The 14,758-nt window shown below is 36.8% G+C and overlaps 1 protein-coding gene across 6 annotated transcripts in view; it reads left to right on the top strand.

Annotated features, from left to right (window-relative positions):
• Cpeb4 (cytoplasmic polyadenylation element binding protein 4) overlaps positions 1-14,758 on the top strand; it is a 65,616-nt gene that overhangs the window by 2,574 nt on the left and 48,284 nt on the right. Inside the window, exon 1 of one of the 6 annotated variants that reach the window (XM_046421383.2) lies at positions 9-1,063. The exons of 4 other annotated variants lie outside the window; for them this stretch is intronic. In XM_046421383.2, the coding sequence (XP_046277339.1) occupies positions 989-1,063 (75 nt within the window). In that variant the 5' untranslated portion in view covers positions 9-988. Of the gene's footprint in view, positions 1-8; positions 1,064-14,758 lie in introns of those variants that run through there. One more of the 6 variants, XM_058571840.1, reaches the window with a different exon arrangement.

Consider the following 14,758-nt stretch of genomic DNA (forward strand, 5'->3'; position numbering starts at 1 on the left):
TTATGTTCCATTAATAGATTAAGATGAATAAGGAAATAGTATGGTGTAATATCTCTGGAACTAAAGAGTTCGAATTGTCCATATTCACCTCAGAGCTCTTCTTAGAAAATGAAGCCATTTCCAGACTTTATCAGAAGAGTGTAATTTGGAACAAAATGTTCAGCTGATTCTTTGGCAATTTTCTAATTATAGCCTTAATTTTTCCATAGATAATTATGCATACCAGGTAGCTAGTGATGTCATGATTATTAACTATAGTATCTTTCTTGCCTGACAAGAGAAATCAGGGTCAGTTTTCCCTGCTTAGTTAGGTGAGAACAAACAATATATAAATGTAAATGTATTTCATTGTAGAAGCCAGTGAATATTTTCTTTCCATATGAAGTAACTGTGTAACTTTAAAAAAAAATTTCTTTTGACACTGTTAAGATAGTGATTCACTGAAAATTGACTATTGAATTCCAGTTTTTTCACTAGGTTGTATTTTAAACCTGGATAGTCTTATTCGTCAATCCCTAATTCCTCTCAGACCTGTGCAAATTCTGGCCCGCCTTGTGTCAGTAAGGACTACTCCTGAGAGAGGTGATCTAAAGTGTAATTTGATCACCGTTTTTGTTTTATTTTTTGTGGTGCTGGGGATTGAACCCGGGCCCTTCTCCTCCAGCAGGCTAATAATTTCTTTTGAATACTATGAAACTGTTAATCTCATGGTGACTTTTTTTTTTTTTTTTGGTGACGCCTTTCACCCATTTGTTTACTTTCCAGTGTTAACACTAGGGGTGTAGATAATTAAACCATTCCTAAAAATAGATGCAGGCAAAGATCACTTGTCTTTCTTGCTACCAGTATATCCTCTCTCTGGCAAGAGTCACATTGTTGGACATTTTGAACTAATGAGCAGCCAGTTTAGTTGATAGAAACAAGATAAAGGGAATTTCATCATTAGCTGAGTATCACATGCCTCATTAAATTTTTATACTTTGGGAGTATGATCATTTATGTATGTTTAGAAAAGTTAGGTGGTAAGATAACATTGAGTCAGTCATCACAACAGCCCTACAAGGTAAGTTCTATTATTATCCCCATTTTACAGATAAGGAAATTATAGCTGCTATGGGTATGAATTCTAGGTTAAAAAACAAGGATTAAAAATATGTGACTGTGTGTGTAATACAGACACGCATATTGCAACTGGAGGGCTATTTAGAGCTCTTTCTGTAAGGGACAAAACAGTACAAAATAGTTGTAGTGTTTCCAAATTCCATGTTAGCATAAGCCTAAATATGTTTTTATTAGTAACTATTTAGTGGGACAGGAAGTTTGCCAAGAGAATCCTGTTATTCTGTGGAATTAAATATCTGTTTCTACCCTAAGAATTCAGGTGCAATGTAGCTTAAAATATTTAGTTAAATTTAGTTTTAGATTTTAAAAAATGCTTGTGTTGCCTGTTGAGCAGCTGTTGACATTTGGTTTTAGACACCATTTTTACTCAAAATAAAGAGGAATTATCATGTTTTAGTGGTCAGATAAATGGCTAAGACATTGACAGTCCTATAAGGACTATTTATAAAAAGTTGCTCTTGATATTCCTTTGAACGTAAATTTAAAGGAAATGTAATGGAAAGGTAACATCTATGAATTATTTATGTATTGCTAATTTTAAAAATCCAAGGTGGCATTCTATAGCTTTTAACTGAATTAAAGTTTGGCTCAGAATTAAACATAATTTTCATTCTTAATTTGCTATTATATGATGACAGAATGAAATTTATGCAAACTCATGATTGTTTTCTCTCATTCTCAGCTTTTTGACTTATGATAAAAATTTGCTTTGGGAAAAATAAAAAGTTCAGAGAATGAATTAAATATGCACATGTGTACATTAATATTTTTCTGTGCGGGGTTAATGGAATGTATTTAATGTGAAATCTTTTTGATCAGTTTCTTTGGAGATTAAGCTGATTTATAAAATAATAGGCTAATACTAAAAGATATTCTTAGAAACTAACCCTTCCCTTGTCTATTTTGTTGAGAATGGAAAAAGGTCAAAGTACATGGCTCAAATATGGTAGGATAGATTTAGAAAGTAAACTGCTCATTTCTGCTCTCTTTCATCACCAGTTTTAGGAGTGTGTGTGTGTGGGGGGGGGCTGGGAGAGAAAACAAACCGTGGGGTGATTCGAAAGTCACAAGAGAAATAAGTAATATGAGAAAAAATCTCTATAACAAACAACTCCTAGTTGAAATTTGAAAAAAGTTCATAAGACGTAAATAAACTTAGGACTGTGGTGCTTGCTTAAATGAATGCAGTTCGTGTGTGTTTGTGTGTGTGTGTTTTAAACAATAATTCTTTTGAACTACTTTTTGGCAAAAAGTGCTCTGGGTTGATATAAATTGCGTGGTTAAATTTGATATGAAAAGACTGGAAGGAACATTTCTTTGACTGGGACCCAGGAGACCTAGGTTGAAGTCGTGGCTCTATCAGAAGCAGCATTGTGAGGCCTCAGTTTCTTCATAAAGTGTGGAGGTGACCCAGGTGATCCCTAAAGTTCCTTATGATCCTAAAGCAGCCTACTGTGAAACCTCAACTGGGTGACTGTAATTCATACTCTTTTTTTCTAAACATTCCTGGCTTATTTAAATTTATAATTTGAGCACTAATAATTTTAGGAAAGAAAGTTTATAGACATTAGTCATTAAATTTCAATTGCTGCTGAAAAGAATTCCTAAGATGTTATGGAGAGATCTTGAAATATATTACAGAAATTATAGGCTAGAGTTTAACATGGTTACATTATAATATTGATATTCAACCAGAGGTTAGCATGGAATTGTTATATTAAAGGGAATTATGTCCCTGAAATGTAACTGTTACTGGGCAATGTTTATTTTAATTTGAAAAGAACCAGAATTATTTCTATCTTTGTTTACTGCAGGCTTGGGTACACAGAATTAAAATTAATGATGACATTTTTAATTAGTTTTTTGTCTAATCTCAACATTTCCTTTTACCCATGGTTATAAAGCATGAGAAGATTCCAAATATATGAATAATGCTCCCTCCAATAACTTGTATGGAAAGGCATTGCATTTTAGAATTTTTTTGTATTAAAATGTATTTATAGGGTATTTTTGCTTAGCCTAAAACTTCATTGTATGAATTCAGATGCCATGCCTCAAATCCTATTTTCCAGCATATTAAAGTAGTATGCATCTAATGAGAGCTAAGATGCCTGCTCGGTTCTAAGTGTTTGACACATATTAACACACTTAATTCATTCAACAGTCCTGAGGTAGAAATTATTATTACTCACACATAAGAATCAACCCTTAACCACTGTGCTATAGCATTGTGTACCCTCAAGTCATTATAACATAGGCAAGTTTGGGGATGAGGAGAGAAGGTCTCCAAGAAGTGTGGAAGATGGAAGAAAAACTTTTACAACCTTTACAAGTGTTGAACAAAGCTGATTGTAGGGCTGTAGGTCCTCTGGAGGCCTGAGGCGGAGGGCCACTTGAGCCTAGAGTTTCAGATCAGCCTGTGCAATATCAACAGACCCTGTCTCTTAAAACAAACAAACAAACAAACATAAAAGCTGATTGCAGGGTTTTGAGAGTGAAAAATAATAGGTTATATTTGTTTATCAACTTTAAATGTTAAACTAAGATAATGTTCAAGTCAGTACTTTTGTTTTTAATTTTGAGCGGTTGCTATATACCAGGTACTGGGCTAGGTGCTTTCATATGTGTTATTTTACTTCATGTGTAGAATGTATCAACACTGTGACTTTTGGTTTTATTGTCCTGATTTCAAAAGGAAAAAAAAAAAAAAAAACAGGGTCCATATTCTTGTGAGTACAGGAATGATTTGATCCTTACATTAAGCGGGGGTGGGGGGGGGAATCCTGTCTTGCCAAACTGATTCTGGAATTCTGGTGACCAAATCAAATAGTGAATTAGGACAACTGCCAACAATGATGTGTGAATATAGCACCACTTTAGTGGGATGCTTAGGTCCCTTGTCTTTGCAGGAAAGTAGAGGAGAGTTGCCTAGTTTGTATGCTAACACTGTTATCTACTGCTTAATTGTGCTCTTGCTTCTATTAGCTAAGAACTGGGAAGTCACACATGTCTCTGTTAAAAAGATTAACCTAAAACTGAATGGTAGGAAATACTTTAGGACTTAGAACCAGCCCCATTTGCCCTTACTTTAGACCCAGGTACCACAGATTTGTCAAGTTGTCTTAACTAGGCAAGTAATTCTCATTACTTTAATTTAAACTCTCCTCATGTTGTCAGTTTATTGATGCTTAAATTCTGTACCACATCTTCTATTTGCAAACAAAGTCACAGCAGTGTTTCAGTTCTGACACTCATGGTGAATTGTTGGAACCATCTCAACATGCCATCTCATTCCATTTTATTTTTTTAAATATAATCCCAAAAGGAATTTTTGCATAGGAAACATTTTCTTTGACTTAGAAAGGGGAGAAACTAACTTTCTGACTTGCAAATATGGGTTGGATGGTTCTAGCTTTAATAGAATTGAGATTTTGAAGAAACTTTGGGAAAAGCCTCCACATAAGATTTCCTCCCTCTTTGTAGATTTATTTGTTTTTCTGATGGAGTGGGAATGATCTTAGGATAGATTTTTTTTGTATTCTATTTTGTCTTTGGAGAAACTGTAGAATATGGTCAACACATTGTTCCAACACCTTTCAGGAAAAACCTGTTTATTGCCATCTTGGTGAAGGTGATGATTGCTAGTTGCAAGTAGAAAGATGCTTCCTAGTCATGAGGTTAAGATTTGGGAGTAATCCTTATTGGTGTTTGTGAAAAGAAATGGGAAAGGTGCCCTTAACTTGTGCCTAGATTTGAATTTTCCTGTCTAAATTCATTTCCTGTGTGATTTTTCTCTTCAGATAGTAGGAAAATAATCTTGCAAGCTCTATTACCACATTATTTTTAGCAATGTGTTATACTTGGGTTTTTTGGTCTCATCACAGATAAGATAATGTGAATAAAAAATGCATGGCAAATGCATTATTTCATTTTAATTGAGTAAAGGTGTCTATCAGAAATTAAAAGTATGTTTTTGCCATGATAAATTTTCAAATATGTATACACACACACACACACACACACACACATATATAGATAAATTCAAATTTAGTGTAGATTCTCATCAAAATTTTTCTGTCACATATTATTGAAACAGAGTGAATTACATTTTTCAAGTTCTCAGGAAATGCTTAAGATTATAAAATGATAAAATGTATGTCTTATTTTATTAAATCAGTTTCTCCATGTGTAACATGAATAATTATTGAGAAGCTGTTTTGTGAGGCCGAATACATGGCATGGGCTGTGGATCCAAGCAAACTGAAGTTTGACCCTGAATTCTAATTTGCATCATGGCCTTGAGTAAATCCCTTAAATTTGGAAGACAGTTCCTCATCAAGATAATAGTACCTAACAATGAAGGGTGAGGTACTTTAAGTATGTAGCCTTATTAGGCAGCTTAAATTTTTTTAAATTTAAAATATGGCTCCCAAATATTGAATAAAATCATAAAATAATTACAAGTTTAGCTTGGGTTCCTTTAAAAGATTTTGAACAATTCTTGCTTTATTTCTCAAAGTACTCCTTTTGAATCAATTATAGATGTGACCCAGGACAGGTAAATTGTTAGAATTATCAGTTTTCTTGAAGGGAAGTATTATAAATAAACAAACAAATAAATAAATACACGCACACGCACACACTTATTTATTGATTTGCAGCCTGTATTTTTTAGTATTTTGAAAGAGTTTGTCTATAGTTGTTTTATTAAGAACTTTAGAACATGTATTGCTTTTATATACACTAAAGAAGACAACATTTTAATGGAAAAATTGTGACTTTTTGGTAAGAAGTAGGAGATGATACTATAGATTTGAATTGGGTATAATTTTATTTTTATCCTGGAATTAGGTTTTGTTTTCTTATATCTTAATTTTTAGCATACATTTATTGAACACCTGCTATGTTATGGACTAGGCATAGGACTCTCAAAATTGATTTTATAATGTAATAATGTATTCTGACCTGTGATAATCTTAAATTATACTGAACATGAATTTTTCGTCTTAAACATGATGAATAAATTATCAGCTAGCCTAATGATGTCATTTTAATCTATGATTAAACTTTTAAGATAAACTAACAGGCTCAACTTTAGGTAGGATAAAAACTATGTATAAATGTAACTATTAATGAAATGTGTGGAAACTTCCGAAAATATCTGGGCATTTGCAAATATATACTTGTGTAAGTTACCTTGAATACTTATAACATGTGCTGATTTACATTCTGTGATAAAATAGTACTGCAAAAGGCAGACTGTAACCTATGAATAACAGAATTCAATCCCATTTACATGTCAAGGAACAACTCTATCAGCTGTTTATAGGTCCTGTCTCATGTTTTCAGACTTGATTATTAAAGTTTAGAGCCATAAGCTCTGCATGTCATTTCCATATTGTAGGATATTTATTAGGTTGGACAGTTTCTTTTTGCCAAATATTTATCAAATATATCCCAGTCATTTTTATAGTCCAAAATTATTATAATTAATCCCTAGGTTTTATACATTTTAAGACCATATTTATACTTAAAACATCATGTAACCTTTTTAATAATAGTTCTTTCAAGTATTCTTGAGGATTGCATCTAGTCTGTAGGTTCATGGTGCTAGTCAGTAAAATAGCTCTTGTCATTTTATTGTCTGTGAGACTTAAAAAGGACAGACACCTCAATATAAGAGCATTACTACTCCGAAAAATATCCTAATTATAGTAACGAGAGTTGAATCTGGATTTCATATATGGCTCTGACACTTCCTAGCTATGTGACCCAGGGCAAGCTACTCCAACCTTCCCGATCCTTCATTTTCTCATTTATTTAGTCTGTTTTTTTTTTTTTTCTTTTTTTGCTTGTGTGATTTTTTGAGATTAAAAAGTATGTCTGATATTTGGCTTTCAGAAGATTCTGTTGTTAAACAAAAACAAGTCTTCCAATAGAAATATTAATTCAATCTTACGACTAGCAGTTTCTTTAGTTTTAAAAATAAAATGACTATACTTAGGTAATGGTGGATTGGGCTAGATAATGTTTGTTTTCTTGAACCCACTGATTCCTACCTCTACCCCCACTTTTTATAAGTTTCTTCCACAGTGTTTTTAACTTTTTTTTTTTTTTTAAGTTTTAGATGGACACAACATCTTTGTTTTATTTATTTATTTTTTGATGTGGTGCTGCAGATTGAATGCAGTGCCTCATGCATGTGAGGCAAATGCTCAACCACTGTGCTACCCCAGCCCCGCTCTTTTAAATATTTTATCATGGAAAAATGTAAACATATTCAATAGTAGGCAGAAGAGTCTAGCGAACTGCCATGTACTTGTCACCTGGCTTCACGAGCTGAGCTGTCTGCTCCTGGAGGACGCTCCTGGCCGGCCTTTCTTCTATAGTGCTAACACCCTCTCTCCTTTTATGTTATCTTAAAGCACTTCCCAGATAGGTATCATTTCATCTGAAAATGGCTCAGGTATCTCTAAAAGATAAAGGAATCTTTAAAAAACAAAACACAACAAAAGTTTTTTTTGTTTTTAAAGAAAAAGAGTGAGAAACTGAGGCAAAGCTGCATTTCTGACACCGCCCAGCCTGTTCCACTGCTCAGCCTCCTCTTAATCACTACAGATGACCCTAATGGCCTCATCTCCTTCTCAGCCACCAAAACAAATAAAGAGAAAAGAAAAGGTCCAGCCAAAATATCAGAACATCAGCTGGTGACCAGAAATTTGGGAGTCTTTTTTCCATCTTAGTCTTTCTCTGGGTCCTGGTTTCTGGACACTAGTGGCTGGACCTCTGGAAGGAAGAATAATGAGACAGAGAACAGGACAGGACTGAGTCTTTTGGGTTATATTTTTGTCTTTTAAGAGGAATGTAGAAGTAGCAGGCGTGGAGGCCCATGCCTATAGCCTCAGCTACTCTGGAGTCTGAGGCAGGATCAAAAGTTCGAGGCCAGCCTTAGCAACTAAATGAGACCCTGTCTCAAGATAAAATATTAAAGGATTGGGGGTGTAGGTCAGGGGTGGAGTGCCTCTGGGTTCCATTCCCAGGAACTAACATCCATGTGCGCTGCCCTTGGAAGGAATGTGGAGGCTTGGGTCTTCTGTAGGCCTTGGCTCCACCAGCCCTTCTCATTCCATCCTCTTTTAGTGCACAAATGTTTGATGCTTCTGATGGGCTGGGAATAATTAACCCAGGCTAAGGGCATCCTTCTTATGAAGAGTACAGTGTGGTGGCCTGTTTCAGGGTGGAGGAGGAGCTTTTGCCCAGGAGACTCTGGAGATCTAAGAATGTGGCAAAAGACTGGTGAGGACCCAAAAGGTAGAGGCTGGGCAGACGCTGCCTGAGGATTGTTCTCCAAGCTCACAAAGAGAAGAGATGTCGGTAGTTCTGGGGCAGAAGCATCAGTTTAGGAGTAAGAATTGCGTGTTTTGGGGCACATTCCCCTGCTGACTCTAGGCTCTGCTCAGGCCTCAGACATGAGGAAGAGGAACCCCGATGGCCACTCAGGGTCTTCGTGGATCTTTGTGACTTCACCTCTCTGGGCTGAGTTTTAGTAGTATTTGCTTTCCTTAAACCAATGGTCCTTTGTTCTGAATGGCTTATTAGGTAACAGAAACCTTCTGGGATACTTGTGGGTTCAGAGATTTAGGTATGTGATTATCTCTATGAAAACAGGCTATAGGAAATAACAGAACAGCTGAATTGTCCTGCTGTAGTCAGTACCTAATTTAACATGTGAGTTTCAGGCTCTTTCCCACTGTCCCACAGAGAGAAGGGGCAGAGGAAGTGTTTATTCTGCTAGGCCGTGGGCACCTGCTGTCGCATATCTCATCTCGTTTACTCTTTACCGTAGTTTCATAAGGGGAGCATTATTATCTTCATTTTGAAGAAGAAATCAGTGTTCAATCTGCTGCTGTATCAGCATTACTTGCCTACTAAGTGATGATTTTTTTTAAAACATTTTTTTAAGTTATACATGGGAACAATATCTTTATTTTGTTTATTTATTTTTATGTGGTGCTGAGGATTGAACCCAGTGTTCACAAGCCCTCTGTCACTAAGCTACAACCCCAGCCCATAAGTGATGATTTGAATGCAGGTCTTATGATAGATTCCAATGATTTCTTCTGCCAGGCAAGGTAAGAATGAGGAAGAAGGGTCTGATGGTCCAAGAACTGACTAATGGAGCCTCGAATGCCAGTTTGATTTTTTTTTAGTACAAATAAGTGGTGATACGAAGTGTTTACCACATTAAAGATTTCTGATGCTTTCAAAATGACTGTAGTTAGTTTAGTGAAGGAGGAATTAAAGAAAATGTTCTCAAAGGCTTTCTGGAGGGATCTTCTGATTCATTGGTTTAGGTGGGAAGCAGATGCAGCTGTTGATCTAGTCAGAGTGAAACACTGAAAACATTTCATCCCTTTATATGTAGTTTGTAATTCTGTTAGGGAACATTTGGTAACATAAGAGCTCTTTGCCTCCTTTTAGAGGTCATGATGAGAAAGTACTGATGGAAAGGGGAACTTGCTAAGAAATATGAGATGCTTCCTCCTAGGTCACACAACTACCTCTTTGACTTCAACCTTCGACACTTGTCTGCATTCAGATCATGTAAATAGAACGAAGGATTTCAAGCCTTGCAGATGTCAGTAGTGAAAATTCTAGTTCATGACAAGATTCATTTAAATGAACTGCCACTCACTGTGTGACTACAAGGGCAATTAGTTAAACTCTCATAGCTTCATTTGCCTAAGATGGGACTAATAACAGTAGTGACTTCATAAGGTGAGAAATTAATGAAGGCAAATGATAAATCACACAAGATGCATAACAGAGGCAGGAGGAACATATCAGCCCCTTCTCTGTTGGTGGGGATGAATTTACAGCATGCTCTACATGTGCTGTATAACATGTGAGTGTGAAAGTGAGAGAAGCTCATGATTCAGCAGGGAAGTAGTCCTGAGCCTCTTGACATCCTGTACAATGCCCAAGTGCAGAGGTGAACTTCTGCCTGCACTGGGATGTGAGTGAGGTTCATTTGGAAGTGGGACTCTAAACGTGGAATGTATCATCAACTCTTGATGATCTGTGGAGTTAAATATCGTTTGATCCAAAAAGAATATTTACATTTTGAAAAATCTTGGATTAAACTCCTATATTACCTCTGATTAATTATGGGCCCTACTGGCATCTCAAACTTCCTATTTATTTTGGCAGCTGACATACTGGCATAGACTTTCTTTTTAAACCAAAATATTTTCTTTCCCTTCTTCACCAGGGAATGTTTAAGCCAAAAAGAGAAGCTTCCATAGCCTGATAGAGATTCATAGCAGGTCTGAAAAGCAATCACAGTAACAGATATTTTACAGAAAGAGAATGAGTAAAGAGGATAGCTGATTTGGCTTTGGCTTTTAATAATTTGGTTATATTCAACTAATTACATTTTGTTTTAGACCTGGTCCAGGAATGCCAAAACATACTAACTCAAGTTTATAAACAATTGAGTGGTGTTGGGGACAGTGGTGGGTAGATGGGGTATATTTAGATGAGAAAATTGAGGCTGAGGACAGCTACTACGTCTGAGCAAAAAACTTAGCTATCAATATCCCAACATCCTGCCCCAAAAATGGAATTTGAAGGGTTACATACCTCTCATTCTCCAACGGAAGTAAACTTTCTTTTACATAAGAGTGAAACCTTTCAGAAAAATTTGCCTTGTGGGTTTCAAACCACGGCGTATTGGCAGACATAATGACTTTTTCCCTTGATAACATCCATAAATATTTAGTAAATGATAGATACTACTGTTTTCTACTTATTAAAATCTGAGATAATACTGTTAAGCCACAGTTCTATCAAGGCAAGCCAAGGGGGACTGGCATATCCTAGGCAATTGTCTGGTGACGTGACTTGATTAAAAAACAAACAAACAAAAACTCAATAAATCAGCAATGAACCTATCCTTTGTTGAGACTCTGTTTTGAATATGGATAGCAGAGAACATTTGACTAATATTTTTGATAGAGAAGAGACACAAAATTAGTAAGCCAGACGGCAGATATTCTGTCATTGGGTGAAAATAGAACCCTATACCTAAGGTACCAGATATATAAATGCCAGAGATAATATTTTAGAGTGAAAATGTAAGTTCCAGATTTGTATTTTGTTTGTTCTTAATGATGAGCCACTTACCTCGCCAGGCTTTTTCTCAAGGAGCAACTCCCTATTTGTTGAAATTGGACTTGATTGTAATCTTTTCCCGAGGTTTGTATCTTAGAGGTGGAGAAGAGAGCTTTGTTTCAGGTTTTGAAAACAAAGGCCTTCTCTTCCTATGAAAACCTTAAAATGATTCTTGTGGAATATTTTAGGCTGGACTATACACAGCTGACCAGTCAGAGTATAAGCTACAAATCTATTGAAGCTAACCTGTCGAATGGAATTGCTTACCGCAGTGGTTCTCAAAGTGTGTTTCCTGGCGTCACTTGAAAACTCAAAGAAATGTGGCTTCTTGGGCTCTACCCAGACCTACTGATGAGAGACTCTGGAGGTTGACTCGGTAATCCTCGTTTTTAACAAGACCTCCAGGTGATTCTGATGTTTTTTCAAGTATAAGACACATTGGCTTAGATCATCATCTGGATGTTAAAAGAAGTTGCCGAGGCTAGGTATGGTGGCACACACCTGGAATCCCAGCCACAGGGAGACTGAGCTGGGAAGTTCTCAGGTTTGAGGCAGCCAGGGCAATTTAGTGAGACCTGGTCTCAAAATAAGTTGTCACAGATGATGATGATTTTGGCTTGTGGTGTGATCACAGTTAAGTTGTTCTTCCTGACAGTGATGGACCGACAGGTTCCTGTGCTTCTTGTGGCTACTTGTGGAATGTTATGAGAAGCCCTGTGGGTAGCTGTGTGCTGACATAGGTCTTCCTATTTTGCCACAGCCAGCAGCATTTTTCAGGGGCATATATGAAAGGTGGGGTCTTGCCCTTTGAAATGCTCACTTTGTTTTTTAAGAAGGTCATTTTTATTAACTTTGATTTTCATAGTGGTATTGTATAGTTTTTTTCTATAGAAATAGTCCTGTGAAATAGAGATGACAGAAACTTAACCAGCCAGTTTCTGACATGCAGCTCAGCATATTAAATATAAGAATTAAGATTACAAAACAAAATGAGGGCTAAATACTGTAATAAAGTGTACTTTGCTGAGCCTTGAAGATAATTGTTGCTCTTTTATTTTTGGGCATGATTATTAAGCTCACGTGTTCTAAGATCAGAAGGCCTGGGTTCAAGTTCTGCCTCCTCTACTTACATGGCGATGATAAACTTGTTTAGTCACTGTAAGCTTCAGTTTCTTCATCTGTGAAATGGGGTAATAACTGAACATCCCCAATTGCCTAGGGTTTGTGAGGAATAAATGAAGCTGTATGTAAGGCGTAATGCTAGCTGCTGCTGACATTAGTACTGCTGTCTCTTCTCCTGTGGTAACTTAGAGATCATTTGTGTGCTGCACCTGTCTGTCATCCCATGGGGAGAAGGAAGGTAAGACTTCTCTTTTCATATGGTTTTCAGAATTCTGATATCATCTTCTGTCATCCTTCTGGGTTTTGGTCATTCTTTCCTTTGTTATGTAATTCGTGGTTGCCTGTTTGCCAGGCACTGGCCATCATGTTCCTGCCCTCAAAGCAGAGGGCCACCTTTATTCAAATGTGTGTCTGAAGTCCCCAGTCATGACTGCCATGACCTTTCCCTTACCTGAGGACATGTCAGCCACTTTGGCAGGAGACCTGGGCTGGAGTCCTGACTGCTGAACTCTGCAGCACAGTCTGGGCAGTAAACTGTATTTTCCCACCCCAGTGTTTATTATTAAATGGAATAAGATGGCCTAACTTAGAAGTCTTGAGGATTAAATAAGACAGTATTAAGAAGGTGCTGAGAAGAGGCACCTAATAGGTGCTGAATAAAGGCGGGTTCTGCTGATTCACCTCTTCCCCCTTTAAGCTGCCAAGAGAAACTGGCAAAAGTGAGTCGAAGCAAATAAAGTTGTTGGTGTTTTTTTGTTTGTAAGAGATTCTTTAATCTTTTATCTGAAATCAGGACGCTTTACTTCCTTTTCTCCCAACAAATTGTTTCAGTAATTTCTGTTTAAAGAAACTTGTTATTTTGCATTGTGTATAGTGTAATGAAAGTGAATTGACTGTTAAGACTCTAAGGGGGTCTGGGAGTATACCTCAGTGGTTAGAACATGTACTGAACACCTGCGAATTCCTGGGTTTGATCCCCAAAACTAAGGAAACAAAACTCTAGAGGTTCATTTTCTTACTGACCTACCTTTGGCCCTTTGCTTTTTCATGGACAAAATGTGGTGAACTTGAATTCATCGTTTTATCCAGATTTCTGGTTCCTGCCATATTTTCATTACAATTTATAAAATGTACATTTTGGAAGAGTCCATTTTGGAAAACTAAAATACAAAGACGGGCAGGGGTGTGGCTCCACGGTGGAGCACTTGTGCAGCCTCCATAGAGCCCTGGGTTCCACCCCAGCACTGCCCAAACTGAAACAAAACCAAAAACCAAAACCAAAAAGACGTTGGAGCTGGGAAGGAGAAATTAGAGAGCTAATCAAACCATTTCCTTTCATGGGCCAGGAGGGAGCTCTGGAGAATGGATATGCCCCCACAGAGCTGAGGTTTCCTGTGTCCGATACTCATTACATGGATTTATGCTGATCTTCATATTTTGGTCATCAGCTCAAGTTCAGTGAAGAAGAGCTGTCACTTAAGGAATTTTTTTTTTTTTGACAGTTTACTTTCTGGGAAATGGATCCTAGAAAATAGGTCAGTAATTATGTTTGGTTCAGTTAGTAATCAGAAGGGGCAAAATTGAGGATGGAGTTAGGAACTGAAAGCACTCTTACTCCCTCGATTGAACCTGGCTGTTGGGCAGGAAAGCTGGTATTGTTTTGTGTGCTTATATGTTGGGTTTCTGTGTGTTTCTCTTCCTCTGCCAGCTTCCTAATGGCACAGACACTTCCAGTTTAAGTTTTTAAAATTATTGTATTTAAAAATTGAAGAAAATCAGCTGAGTAGCATAAGAATGATAAACTTTGGACCCTCTCTGAGAGCAAAATATTTACTTGAAATAGTGTGTGGTTTTTGAACTTTAAATTACCAAAGCATCATATGAAGTAAAATTTCGTTGGGTATGGTGGTACTGGCCTGTAATCTGGGCTACTTGGGAGGCTGAGGCAGGAGGATTTCAAGTTGGATCCCAAGTTGAAGTTGTAGCAACTTAGTGAGACCCTGTCTCAAAATAAACATTTTTTAAAAAGGGGCTTGGGAGGTAGCTCAGTGTCAGTGGTAGAATGCTTGCTTAACATGGGAGGCCTTAGGTTTTATTCCTGGTATTGCCAAAAAAAAAAAAAAAGTAATGTTATTACTATTCAAATGTAGTTTATAATAAGTATAATTCCTAATATGGTTGGGTTGTGGAGAAGAATACATATTAGACTAGGATTGGCAAGAATGTGGTGCTTGTTCCACTGGGCTTTATACTTTGAGTTTAATATAATCACCAGCAATCTGTTGAGGCGCAGTGTCCTTCCAAGTTCACATAGAGTCTGAGAATCCTTGATGCATTGCAA

Source organism: Marmota monax, unplaced genomic scaffold (assembly GCF_021218885.2).
Source record: "Marmota monax isolate L192 unplaced genomic scaffold, Marmota_monax_Labrador192_F-V1.1 WCK01_AAM20220418_F8-fsc00084, whole genome shotgun sequence".
In the NCBI taxonomy this organism is placed as follows: Eukaryota; Metazoa; Chordata; class Mammalia; order Rodentia; family Sciuridae; genus Marmota; species Marmota monax.